At 35.6% G+C, this 11,922-nt stretch overlaps 3 protein-coding genes and 1 pseudogene across 3 annotated transcripts; 3 read left to right on the top strand and 1 right to left on the bottom strand.

The window, feature by feature from the left end:
* The first annotated feature begins 893 nt into the window (after positions 1-893).
* On the top strand, positions 894-1,613 carry LOC108858643 (uncharacterized). The gene has a single exon (XM_018632536.2). The coding sequence runs from the start codon at positions 914-916 to the stop codon at positions 1,319-1,321; it is 408 nt and encodes a 135-aa protein (XP_018488038.2). The 5' UTR covers positions 894-913; the 3' UTR covers positions 1,322-1,613.
* A 2,005-nt stretch (positions 1,614-3,618) lies between these two features.
* On the bottom strand, positions 3,619-4,371 carry LOC108814458 (histone H2A.Z-specific chaperone CHZ1). Its single transcript, XM_018587041.2, has one exon. It carries the CDS (start codon positions 4,301-4,303, stop codon positions 3,785-3,787), a length of 519 nt encoding a protein of 172 aa, XP_018442543.1. The 5' UTR covers positions 4,304-4,371; the 3' UTR covers positions 3,619-3,784.
* Positions 4,372-4,553: 182 nt separating this feature from the next.
* On the top strand, positions 4,554-7,215 carry LOC130510550 (V-type proton ATPase subunit C-like). The gene is made up of 11 exons (XM_057006966.1): positions 4,554-4,758; positions 4,847-4,915; positions 5,021-5,148; positions 5,243-5,342; positions 5,468-5,535; positions 5,721-5,862; positions 5,949-6,065; positions 6,245-6,370; positions 6,469-6,552; positions 6,659-6,738; positions 6,848-7,215. The coding sequence occupies exons 1-11, from the start codon at positions 4,642-4,644 to the stop codon at positions 6,945-6,947; spliced, it is 1,131 nt and encodes a 376-aa protein (XP_056862946.1). The 5' UTR covers positions 4,554-4,641; the 3' UTR covers positions 6,948-7,215.
* A 2,681-nt stretch (positions 7,216-9,896) lies between these two features.
* On the top strand, positions 9,897-11,315 carry LOC130510536 (transcription factor SCREAM2-like; annotated as a pseudogene).
* Positions 11,316-11,922: the final 607 nt, after the last annotated feature.

Raw genomic sequence — 11,922 nt, 5'->3', positions numbered from 1 at the left:
TCATCTCAGCATCCATTGATAGACTTATACTTCTTCAACTAAGTCTTATTCAAAATCGACATAATACTAACTTATTAATATTGATAGACATATTTCTTTAACTAATTGATGATGACACTATCAATAGACATATTTCTCTTTCCCATTTCTTTTCCTTTATGTTTATATGGTGATATACCTACATAAGATATCATGTTACTCGATCTATTTTTAAAATAGAACATAAATCGATAGTAAAATTAAATCAAAATATAATAAATATTTCTAACTATATTCCATTGTAATTCAAAATAAATACAGATTTAAAAAATAGAAACAGAATTAAGAATGATTATTATGGCTAATTGATCGTATTAAATCGTTAAAAAGATAAAATTTAAACAATTATAATTGATGTCACCGGAAATTATGAAAATGTAAACAATTATATTGATTGATAATTACAGTTCCGAATATACTTGGAATCTCAAAAATTATACTAATTTGTTGTTACCAAATCTAAAATATATTCGGTTATGAAATCGTAAATCTAAACAAAACAAATCCAATTCAAATTTTCATATGTTAGATAATTTAAGAAAAATCCAATTCAAATCTCTTATTAATCATTTAAGAAAAATATTATACAAATAAAAATATAAATATGACTAAAAACAAAAATAGAGAAATAAAATTTCTAAACAAATGTAAAACAAAAAACATATCCGCCCTTTCAAGGGCGGGTAATAATCTAGTTTAACTTAAATAGTCACCAGCTTTCAGCAATTCAGCAGATGTAAAAGTCTATTATAGGGAAAACACGTTTTAATTTAAGGCAAAACAATTCTTTTGTCCGAACAAGAAAGAAGGCAAAACAATTCTTTTTATTTTTGAACCATAGGCAAAAAAACTCAAAGACATAAAAAATCTGCATATGGAATTATCTGTGCCAAACAACATGGGACCTAACGCCCACAGTTTTACCCCATCGTCTATAAATGAAATACTTTCAGTCTTTCACTTCATCTCCATCAAGAAACTTCAAACTGCAAAACAAAGCATTTGTTTCATTTATCAAAAATACTCCCAGAGCTTTTTCACCTTCTCTCAAGTTATTACAATGGATGTCTACATATCAGAAGAGTATGTCACCCGCAGGAGAATGGAGAAAAAAGCTGCCGCTGTGGCCGGAAAGGATCTGAGGTATGGCTTTTATGCATGCAATAGACCGGAAAAGAGAAAAAGCATTCCCCAGATATCGGAATCTCGGCCGGAGAACGAGTTTCGGGTCACCAGCGGTGGTGTTTATGAGAGTTGTGTGTTCCAATGCTTCTCGCCGTAATAACCTGAGCGTACAAGTTTAATGATTTAAACGCAGACGCATGCTTATGCATGGGCTGTTATATTAGTTGTAGCTCTTTGTATTGTATCTCTTGGTTTTTATGCTACTAGTAGTATATAGAGAGGGGGTTTTCTTGACTACGTGTGTGTTTATCCATAAACTACAAGTCTACAACAATGTATAATTGTTAGATTCTAGATAACTAAATAAGATATGTCAAATAGAGTGATAAAATTAGTGAACGGATATAAATCATTCGTTGAAAGATATAGTAGACAATGAATAATCAGATTTTTGGAATAGAAGTTATTAATTATTCTGTTAAATTATACAGCTAATCAATATAAGACTTAAGTGACTATGTTTAAGTCTTTGTTGCTGGCTCTGTAAGGAAACTCTCCATATTAGAACTAGTTTTTTTGCGGTTATTTCCGAAAACCTTTCTCCATAATCGATTAACTTTGGGTTAAGCTCGGTCTTTAATATTTTATTAATTTATAAAAACTCATTTTTAGATTTTTATTTATTTTAAGATATATTTTTATAAAATAAATTTTTTTATATTTATATATATATATTTGATTTTAGTGTATATACTAATTTTTAAAATTTGACATTTGTATATGTTTATTATATTATTTTATATATATAAAATATGTTTCATATAATTTTACTAAATATCATCAAATATATTAAGTATTAAGAAAATATAAATATATTTTATATAAATAATATAAAATTTGGTTCATACTTATAAAAATGTATATGCATATTAATTATTAATTTATAATTCTAATGAATATTTATAATTCTAATGAAACCGTATATTATATTATTTTTTAAAAGATTATTATCTTATTGTATCATATTTTGAAGTTTGAACCGGTCCGATTTAGAATTAGATAAATATATTAATTTATGTTATTTATTAATTTATATAGTTTCTATCGTATTTTTAGTTGCGTCAGCGATTCTTAAATTATGGATGTGGGACTTTGAAGACCCAAATAGAGTGATGCAATCAAGTTTCGTTATTGGATTGGGTTTTCCAAATTGTAGCGCAAGTACTATATCGAAAGTTAGCCATTATTGGTTTTGAAGAGTGGACTGACAACAAATTCATACATCGTTTTGTCTTTATTTGTTAGTGTTTTAATGTGAAGGAGAAATAATGTATACCTATGACAAATAGCTGCTTAACTGATCCCTAGTAATTCAATAAATCAGTTCTAGGTAATCCTTAGTCTAACCAGCTGCACCAATGGCCCAATAACACGTTCACCTTAATGCTAATAGTTTCCTATCTAAAATGTTGCATATGAAATGTTGTGAGAATCGCCTAAGATAAATATGAAATACGTGGGTGTATATAATTGGACTGGGACCGTATACATTAATGTATAAATAGTATGATCATATATGCTACATTGTTTTCTTTCTATATACTAATTAGTAAAAATGTCTATATCAAACATTTCTAATTCATTATGTCTATAGATCTGATTCATATTATTCTAGTTTTAAATCCATCACCAAAGAACAAGACTCTTATCTCCATTCTCGAAATACGAAAAGATTGTTACTAAAACTAATAAAATACTGCTAAAAGATAAGAAAAGACCTAATAAATTCTGATCATGGTGCATACAAGTTGCGTATTTAGCCAACAAAAAAATAAATAAACAACTTCAAATTTTTTAAATTATTAAAAGTAACAAAGAAGAAGAGCTGACTGTAGAGATAGGCTTGTTCGCTGGAATGCTATAAAAGGAGAGCAAATTGTGGTATGAAAAGAGCAGCAAGAGAGAAGATAGGTTTTACATGAAGAAGAGAGTCTAATATATAGTAGCCAAGGATGACTTGCCTGCGCTTAGTTCTTCCCAATGATTCAATCTTCTGTGTGATTGAATCTTGAGGTTTATGTATCAGGCAGTCTCCTTGGCTATCTTAATATGCTCTCTTCATTCATGTTATACCAATTTCTTCTTCCTATCATATAGGAAAATCTATTGTCTAGTTAGAAGCATACTTTTGTGAAAGCACAAATATTTTCCATGTCAAATATTTTGAAGAAGTTTCAACTTCCATTCATTCAGGCCAGCCCTAGTTGTAGCTTTGATTTCCATATTTTCTAACTTGTAAAAAACGTTATGAATTTGCAATTGTGACACCCTGAAAATAAGTTTTGGAGTTTAGGCTAACTTGAGTGGAAACTAGAGGAGTTGTGGTTGGCCTAAAATGTTGTTCGTTCTGCTTACTAAATCTCTTAAATTGCAATAATAACATTATAGATTCACTTTGGTCCAAGCGTTGGAAACATTAGATTACGACCAATAATTCACTGAACAGAGACGGAACTCTCTTTAGAACTATTAAAGGAACTAAAACATGATTTCTTAACACTACCCTTCATTATATTTATATAGCTATAAAATTTAAGCGTCACTATCATCGCTGCTATCATCAACGCCGATCATTGGAGAAGTAGACACCAGGCTGGATCGATCTTCTCCTAGTCCTCGACGGGAGTATGTTATCCAAATCCACCTCCGCCAATGCATCGTCGGACAACTCGCTCTCGTCGTACTCATCACCATCTTCGTCGTCGTCTTCATCGCTATCATCAAATTCGATCAACTTTCCTTTTCCCTTGTCCTCTCTCGAGAAGACTTTACCTTTCCTATCATCTTCCTCTTCCTCTCGAACTCCAACTTCTTGCTTCTCTTCAGCTGCGATATCGCCACCGGGGGAGACGACATTCTCATCCTTCTCCGATACAGAACCAGCAGTAGTAGAAGAAGAATTCAGATTCTCGACGCAGATTCCACTAACTCCCTCGCCTCCGGACTCTGAATCGGCCGAACTCGACCAAGGATTAAGCTTCTGAGCCTTGTTTGACACATTACCCTGCTCTTGGCAACAGAGATCCGGTCTCCTCTTAACCGGAAACGACGATTCCGGCTTGTTCTCAACGTCCGCCATAGATGATGACAAGAAGAGCTCTTCCTCGCAAAACAAGTAACCCTAGATTGCAATACTATGTAACTTCCAGTCAACCCGCGTAATTTTCCATTTATCTTATTAATTCGACCCAGCCCATCAGCCCATTATTAGTCCATCAGCCCATTATTTTGTTTGTGTTGTCAGGTGGAGAACGTGCGGGGTGATACTAAACCAGCTTCATGATAGTAGTTAGTATCTGACCGGTTTGGTTTTGTACTCGTTAGCAACAAATATAATTCGAACCGGTTATCCATTATGATTGAAGGAAGCAGAGAGATCCATCGGAGAAGAGAGAGTCAGATAGATTGAGAGAAAGAATGACTTCGAGGTACTGGGTGGTGTCTCTACCAGTGAAGGACTCTTCTTCTTCCTCGTTATGGGATCGCTTACAGGAGCAGATCTCCAAGCATTCCTTTGATACTCCCGTTTATCGGGTACGCCAGCCGATTTCGATATTGAAACTTTTATTGGCAGAGATCGATCTAATAATAATAATAATCTCCTTCAATTTTTGTTTCGCAGTTCAACATTCCTAATCTTCGTGTTGGAACCTTAGATTCTCTACTCGCTCTCGGCGATGATCTGCTCAAGGTAAATTCGTTTTTTGTTACCATGTCTCTCCCGATTGGATCATTATTTGGAACTCGTTGTTGGTCATGATGATGATTAAAACGATGGTGTTGAGATGATGTGTAGTCGAACAGCTTCGTGGAGGGAGTTTCACAGAAGATCAGGAGACAGATCGAGGAGCTGGAGAGGATTTCTGGTGCTGAGAGCAATGCACTTACAGTTGATGGAGTTCCTGTTGATTCTTATCTCACCAGGTATCTCTTTTTTATTATGATGATTACTAGTTTTGTGGTGATCTGATTCGGTAAATAACTAATAAACAAAAATTATGGATGTGGGGGCGTCAAGGTTTGTCTGGGATGAAGCTAAGTACCCGACAATGTCACCTCTGAAGGAGGTTGTTGACAATATTCAGTCTCAGGTTGCCAAGATTGAGGATGATCTCAAGGTAAGAGAGCTTATCCTTTATGTCTGCTAGTGGATTCTCGTTTTATGTTATGTTTAGAATTTTCTTATTGTGATTTTATGAAATTGTGGTGTTTACTGACTCTGATGATTTCACTTATTATTCAGGTTCGTGTAGCTGAATATAACAACATCCGCGGTCAACTCAATGCCATTAACCGAAAGCAAAGCGGAAGGTAAAGCTTTTGTTTTCTTTCCCTTATTCGAACTTTGATTTTCTCTATCGCTCTAAGTTTGGCTTGCAACTTATTCTCCCTGTGAAGGTTTTCCAGAATAATGATTTTGGTTTTTTTATCTCTTTCTCGCTGCTTAAACCTTGTGGCAATGTGGCTTATCTTCCTCCTTTTTGTTTTGTTATCAGTTTAGCTGTTCGTGACCTATCAAACTTGGTTAAGCCAGAAGATGTTGTCTCGTCAGAACATCTCGTTACTCTCCTTGCCGTTGTTCCAAAGTATTCTCAAAAAGACTGGTTAGCATGTTATGAGACATTGACCGACTTTGTGGTAAATTTTTTAGTTTTTTTTTTAGTTCCATATACAAACGTTGAAACTATTACTTTTTTTAATCAATTTATTCTGACTCTTCTCAGGTTCCCAGGTCGTCAAAGAAATTGTTTGAGGATAATGAGTATGCTCTTTACACTGTCACTCTCTTCACTCGTGTTGCAGACAATTTCAGGACAAATTCCCGCGAGAAAGGGTTCCAAGTGAGTATTTCTTCTAGTCAACTTCCTGATATTACCTCTAGAGTTCTCTTAGAAGTCATGAATACTTATCTGCCAGTATTGGTGATGTCCTTAGAACTGATGGATTTCACTGTGCAAGTTGAGACGTTTGGTTGATTCTCAAGGTTTGTATTTCACATGTTGTACCCCTTTTCTTTTAGGTTCGTGATTTTGAACACAGCGTCGAAGCACAAGAGACTCGCAAACAAGAGCTAGAAAAGTTGGTTCGGGATCAGGAAAGCTTGAGAAGCTCCCTTTTGCAGTGGTGCTACACCAGTTATGGAGAGGTAACACAGTACTCTGTATAGCGATACTCTTGCAATATCATCCTAGAAATCAAAAGCCAGAGTATGTATCGATCGTCGTTCTATATATATATCTGTAGGTTTTCAGCTCCTGGATGCATTTCTGTGCTGTTCGTATATTCGCTGAGAGCATTATGAGATATGGTCTTCCTCCGGCTTTCTTGGTAAAACAAGGACTCCAAGCTATGCTTTTTCTTAAAGAAATCCCTCAAACCCTGTTAAAACTCCATGACTAAATTACTTTATCTTGTCTCGTGAGTTACTATCTAGGCATGTGTCTTATCTCCGGCTGTAAAAAGTGAAAAGAAAGTCCGCTCCATTCTAGAACGCTTGTCTGATTCTACCAACAGGTATGTTAAAAAGTCTCTGCTTTATATCATTATATTCATCTATTATAAGTAGTTGGATGAGATTTTGATTTGAATTTTTTGAGTCTGATTGTATGATAAACAAATGCAGTTTATACTGGAAAAGCGAGGAGGATGGAGGAGCCATGGCTGGTTTAGCCGGTGACTCCGAGACACATCCTTATGTCTCCTTCACGATCAACCTTGCTTAAAATTGATGATGAGAGATGGCTTGATGCTTCTTCTACGTCTATATGCCTTCATCTGTTTTATTTGTTTGTGTTCTATATATTTCATTGTTATTATATTTTGATCTTTTTTTTTGTTTCTAAATAAAAGAAGGAAAGATTGAACGTGGCACTCGAGAGAGATGTTACTGTAATTTTTATTTTGGCCGGATTCTTGTTAGATTCCGATGAGTTTATGATACTTGTGGACGAGCAGAGGTTATACAGTTGTTAAAGCCTTGTCATTTTGTTACTTCAGCTGTTTCGTTTTTGTCTCTTTTTATTTTGGTCTGAATGATATTATAGGTAACAAGTGCTGAAATCCAGCGTATGTCGAAAGTTGAGAAGAGGAAGTCTTGCTGTATACATCACCCAAATGTATTCTTTTTTCGAAAATCGATTTCAGGCAGGAAACTTCCATACCAATTAAGCATTTTTCAAACAAAAAAACTCCATACCAGTTAGAGAGTTCAAAATCTCCATGACACTTGACTAGGGGTGTCAAAATGGGTCATGACCCATTGGTTGACCCAATCCAAGTTGACCCATTAACCTAAATGAACTGTTTATTTTTGATTCAATGGGTTAATGGGTTAACAGGCTAATAGGTTAACAGGTTAATGGGTTAACAAGTTAATGGGTTAACAAGTTAATGGGTTAACAAGTTAAATAGGTCTATTGGGTTGGATCAAATCTGATCCATTTAAAAAAATTTAATTAAAAAAATCAAAAAAAATCAAAAAACAAATTCTCACAAAAAAAACAGAAAAACACAATTTTCCGCCACGACCAGAAATGCAATTTTCCACCAAAATCCGAAAAAAACAATTTCCCGATAAAACCGGAAAATTGAAATTTTCCGCCAAACCGAGAAATATAATTTTCTGTCAAAACCGGAAAAACGCAATTTCCCGCCAAAATCGGAAAAATGCAATTTCCCGCCAAAACCGTAAAACACAACTTCCCGCCAAAATCGGAAAAACAATTTCCCGCCAAAACCGAGAAAACCAATTTTCCGCCAAAACCGAGAAAAACACAATTTCCCGTCAAAAACGGAAAAACGCAATTTCCCACCAAAACCGGAAAACGCAATTTTCCGCAAAAACCGAAAAATTGCAATTTTCCGCAAAAACCGAGAAATATAATTTCCTGTCAAAACCGAAAAAACGCAATTTCCCGCCAAAACCGGAAAAATACAATTTCCTGCCAAAACCATAAAACGCAATTTCCCGCCAAAATCAGAAAACAATTTCCCGCCAAAACCGGGAAAAACAATTTTCCGCCAAAACCGAGAAACACACAATTTTCCGCCAAAACCGGAAAAACGCAATTTCCCGCCAAAACAGAAAAATTGCAATTTTCCGCAAAAACCGAGAAATATAATTTCCTGTCAAAATCGGAAAAACGCAATTTCCCGCCAAAACCGGAAAAACGCAATTTCCCGCCAAAACCGGAAAAATGCAATTTCCCGCCAAAACCGTAAAACGCAATTTTCTGCCAAAATCGGAAAAATAATTTCCCGCCAAAACCGGGGAAAACAATTTTCCGCCAAAACCGAGAAAAACACAATTTCCCGCCAAAACCAGAAAAACGCAATTTCCCGTCAAAACCGGAAAACGTAATTTTCTTTCGAAAGCGGAAAAACACAATTTTCCAAAAAAGCAGAAAATATTTTTTTTTTAATTCGATCAAATTGGTATTAACTTAAAAATGATTCATTATAAAGATGTTGGGTTGATGGGTCAACCATTAATCCATCTGACCCATTCAATTTAATGGGTCATAGGTCAACCCAACCCATTTAATAAATGGATTGGGTTGACCCATGACCCTTTAACAGTCAACCCATTTGGATTATGGGTTGGGTTGACCCATTTGACCCATTTTGACACCCCTACACTTGACACGGCCCAAACTCATTTGAGGAACTTTATTAAAAGATTACCACATATAATGGGCCTAACAGGCTCGAAATGATAAAAAAAAAATCTTGGCCGTCAAGTAACTAACACGTTGACAAAGGTGATATGAGTTCTTATCTTATCAAACAATTATTCAGGTCACGCAGAAATACTATATGAATTATAAAAAAATTATTTGATAAAATACTTTTATTTCTTCTCTTTTTAAAATGAGTGGAGGTAAAGGAAGATGAAAAAAGGGACCATGGCCTCGTTGTTATAACAAAAATGGGACCATTGTGTCCGACATCTTTTTTTTCCCAGTTAATCTTGAATTATTGGATTCCTTTTTCTTCTTTCACTGGTTGGTAATTGATTCAATGTATGCAATTAATTGTCAAATTTGTAGCTAGATATCCAAACAAATTCATTTTTGTTATTTGGTGGACAATTATAGCTACTAACAATTTCATATTGAAATTACCATTTTTTTGTAGCTGAATATCCGAAAAGGCAAATGCAATATGAAATGTGTAATAGCTATAATTGTCCACCCAATAACAAAAATGTTTTTTTTTTGGTTTGGCAACACTTAATCTTGCAAGTTGTGTATAATGAAAATAAATGTAGTAAGTAATCAAAAAATTAAAAAAAAACTAACGGTCTGGATTAGCCTCTGCTAAGTTCAGTTCTGACACTGTCACTGAACTGTTCCCCGCAAAAAAAAAAAACAGAGAGGTGGCAACTCTCTTTGCAAAGCAAAGAGTCACGAGAATCATTGGCAACTCTCCTTTGCAAAGAAGAAAAAAGTAAATGTTGAATCTCTCAAAATCTTAACTTTTAGGGTTCGAGCTCTGTCTAGAGATTTGGCCCTTTTTGTTGATGAGACCTCCTCTGCAAGATCCTCGTGATTCCACTTTAACGCCTCCCTCCCTCCTTTCTGAAAAAAAATTCAAAGTAAATAAAATAATCACTATTAATTTATCTCCCTTTTTAAAAGGGTTTCTTTTTCCTTCAAATTCTCCAGGAGTTCCCAACTTTCTCAGCTATGAACGGCCACGACGGAGAACGTTTTCAGGTGGGCTATAACGATGAACCTGTGCCGTGGGTCAGAAACCCAGAAGAAAACTGGTTTAGCAACCCACAAGATGCTTCTCAAAACGAGTTTCGGATTCAACAGTGGTGGGTTTCCCTTAAACCCTTCAGAGAGAATCTGCTCCTCCTTATTCAGCAATCCATCGACTCCTCTTCTCCCTTGCAACACTTCACACTCGAACGCTACTACTCCTCACCAACAACAACAAGAGTCTTTCTTAGCTACAAAAGCTTGCATGGCTCTCTCCTCAACGTCCCTCCCGACAACAACAACAACAAACAACAACCCTTTAGATGACTTCCGTTTTCGACTCTCCGTTGTTTTTTAGGACAACTCCAGACTCCAAACTCAATGAGTTTCCCTGTTATGACTTCTTCACCACGGACCCTCCTCCTTCCCGGTCATGTACGTCTTTCAGCCCCCTGGAGCTTGAGGGAGTACTCGAGAACAGAGCTAAGGTTCTGAAACCTTTAGAGGTATTGCTTCCTCTGGTTCTCAGCCGACGCTGTTCCAGAAACGAGCTGCATTGCGTCAGAGTCCGAGCAGCAAAATGTGCAACTCTGCACTCTTCTTCTTCTGAGATTAGGAGGAGCTACGAGAGAGAGTTTGTTGATGAGACTAGTCTAGGTTGAATTACGAATCTGATGAGCATAATAACAACAACACAAACAAAGGGATGAAAGAAGAAAGGAATGCCTGCTAAGAATCTAATGGCTGAGAGAAGAGGAGAAAGAAGCTTATGATAGGCTTTACATGCTCAGATCAGTTGTCCCCAAGATCAGCAAAGTGAGTAATTAAAGATAATAAAAAAAGATTCTTAACCTTTTCTTTTTTCATTCTTTCAATGTTTCTTAGTGTTAAGAGTTTGTTGTGCATGCAGATGGATAGAGCATCGATACTTGGTGATGCTGTTGATTATCTTAAAGAGCTTTTACAGAGAATCAGTGATCTTCATACCGAACTTGAATCTACTCCATCAAGTTCTTCAGGCTTAACATTACCATCACCACAAACGCTAACCTTACCGTGTTAAGGAAGAGTTGTGTCCGTCTTCCTCCTTGCCAAGCCCTAAAGGCCAACAAGCAAGAGTAATAAAATAAACTCATTTGTTTGCTTGTGGAGGGGAGGACTCTGTAAGTTTCTTAAGTAAGGATTATTTGTTTTTGTTTTAAGCAGATTGAGGTTAATTTAAGGGAAGGAAAGGCAGTGAACATTCACATGTTCTGTGGAAAGACGACCTGGTCTTTTACTTTCCAACCATGAGAGCTTTGGATGACTTAGGATTGGATGTTCAACAGGCAGTGATTAGCTGTTTCAATGCGTTTTGCTTTGGATGTTTTCCGCGCTGAGGTATAAAGATTAGTACTTATATATGATGCTATCTGATCAGGTTTTGTAGTTGTGTAATAAACATGCTTTTGTTTCTAATCAGGCAATGCCCAAGAAGTCACGAGGTTGTGCCTGAACAAATCAAGGCAGTGCTTCTAGACACAGCTGTTACACCGGTTTGCTGATTCTATTCCTTTGCGGAACAGAAGGAAGCATCTTATGAAGCAGAGCTAGAGGTCTATAAGCCTTTAATTAACTAGTCAGCAATTTTCTTAGTTTTCAATTCTCAGTCTTAATCTTGGTACGGCAGATGTTAGTTAATTAATTTAATCTGGCTATGACAAACAAAAAAAAACATGTCTCGGGTGCGATCACTTCAACCTTTTCATACATAACTCTTGTCGTTAAAACATACATTAAACTATTTCACTTTTTTTTTTCAAAAAAAAAAGTGAAATAACAAACAAGAAATGTATGTTTTCTTACATGCTTTCATCAAAATACATTGATCACAGAAACCAAGCAAGTATTCTATATCTATGAGATCATACGTTGAACATTTAAGAAGCATTCCAAAATAGAAAAAAAGCATAAAGTAAAAGCAGACTTGGAGGAGACGTGAAAACACTTGAAG

The sequence above is a fragment of the Raphanus sativus genome, chromosome 1 (genome assembly GCF_000801105.2).
Source record: "Raphanus sativus cultivar WK10039 chromosome 1, ASM80110v3, whole genome shotgun sequence".
NCBI classification, from domain to species: domain Eukaryota; kingdom Viridiplantae; phylum Streptophyta; class Magnoliopsida; order Brassicales; family Brassicaceae; genus Raphanus; species Raphanus sativus.
Note: the sequence above shows the minus strand (reverse complement) of the source record. Positions and strands in the feature narration are given on the sequence as shown.

Coding starts and splice junctions, on each gene's coding strand:
- LOC130510550 (XM_057006966.1), top strand. CDS start 4,642: ATGACTTCGAGGTACTGGGTGGTGTCTCTACCAGTGAAGGACTCTTCT. Junction 5,536..5,720: donor AACCGAAAGCAAAGCGGAAG/GTAAAGCTTTTG, acceptor TTTTGTTATCAG/TTTAGCTGTTCGTGACCTAT. Junction 6,371..6,468: donor GCTACACCAGTTATGGAGAG/GTAACACAGTAC, acceptor ATATATCTGTAG/GTTTTCAGCTCCTGGATGCA.
- LOC108858643 (XM_018632536.2), top strand. CDS start 914: ATGGAATTATCTGTGCCAAACAACATGGGACCTAACGCCCACAGTTTT.
- LOC108814458 (XM_018587041.2), bottom strand. CDS start 4,303: ATGGCGGACGTTGAGAACAAGCCGGAATCGTCGTTTCCGGTTAAGAGG.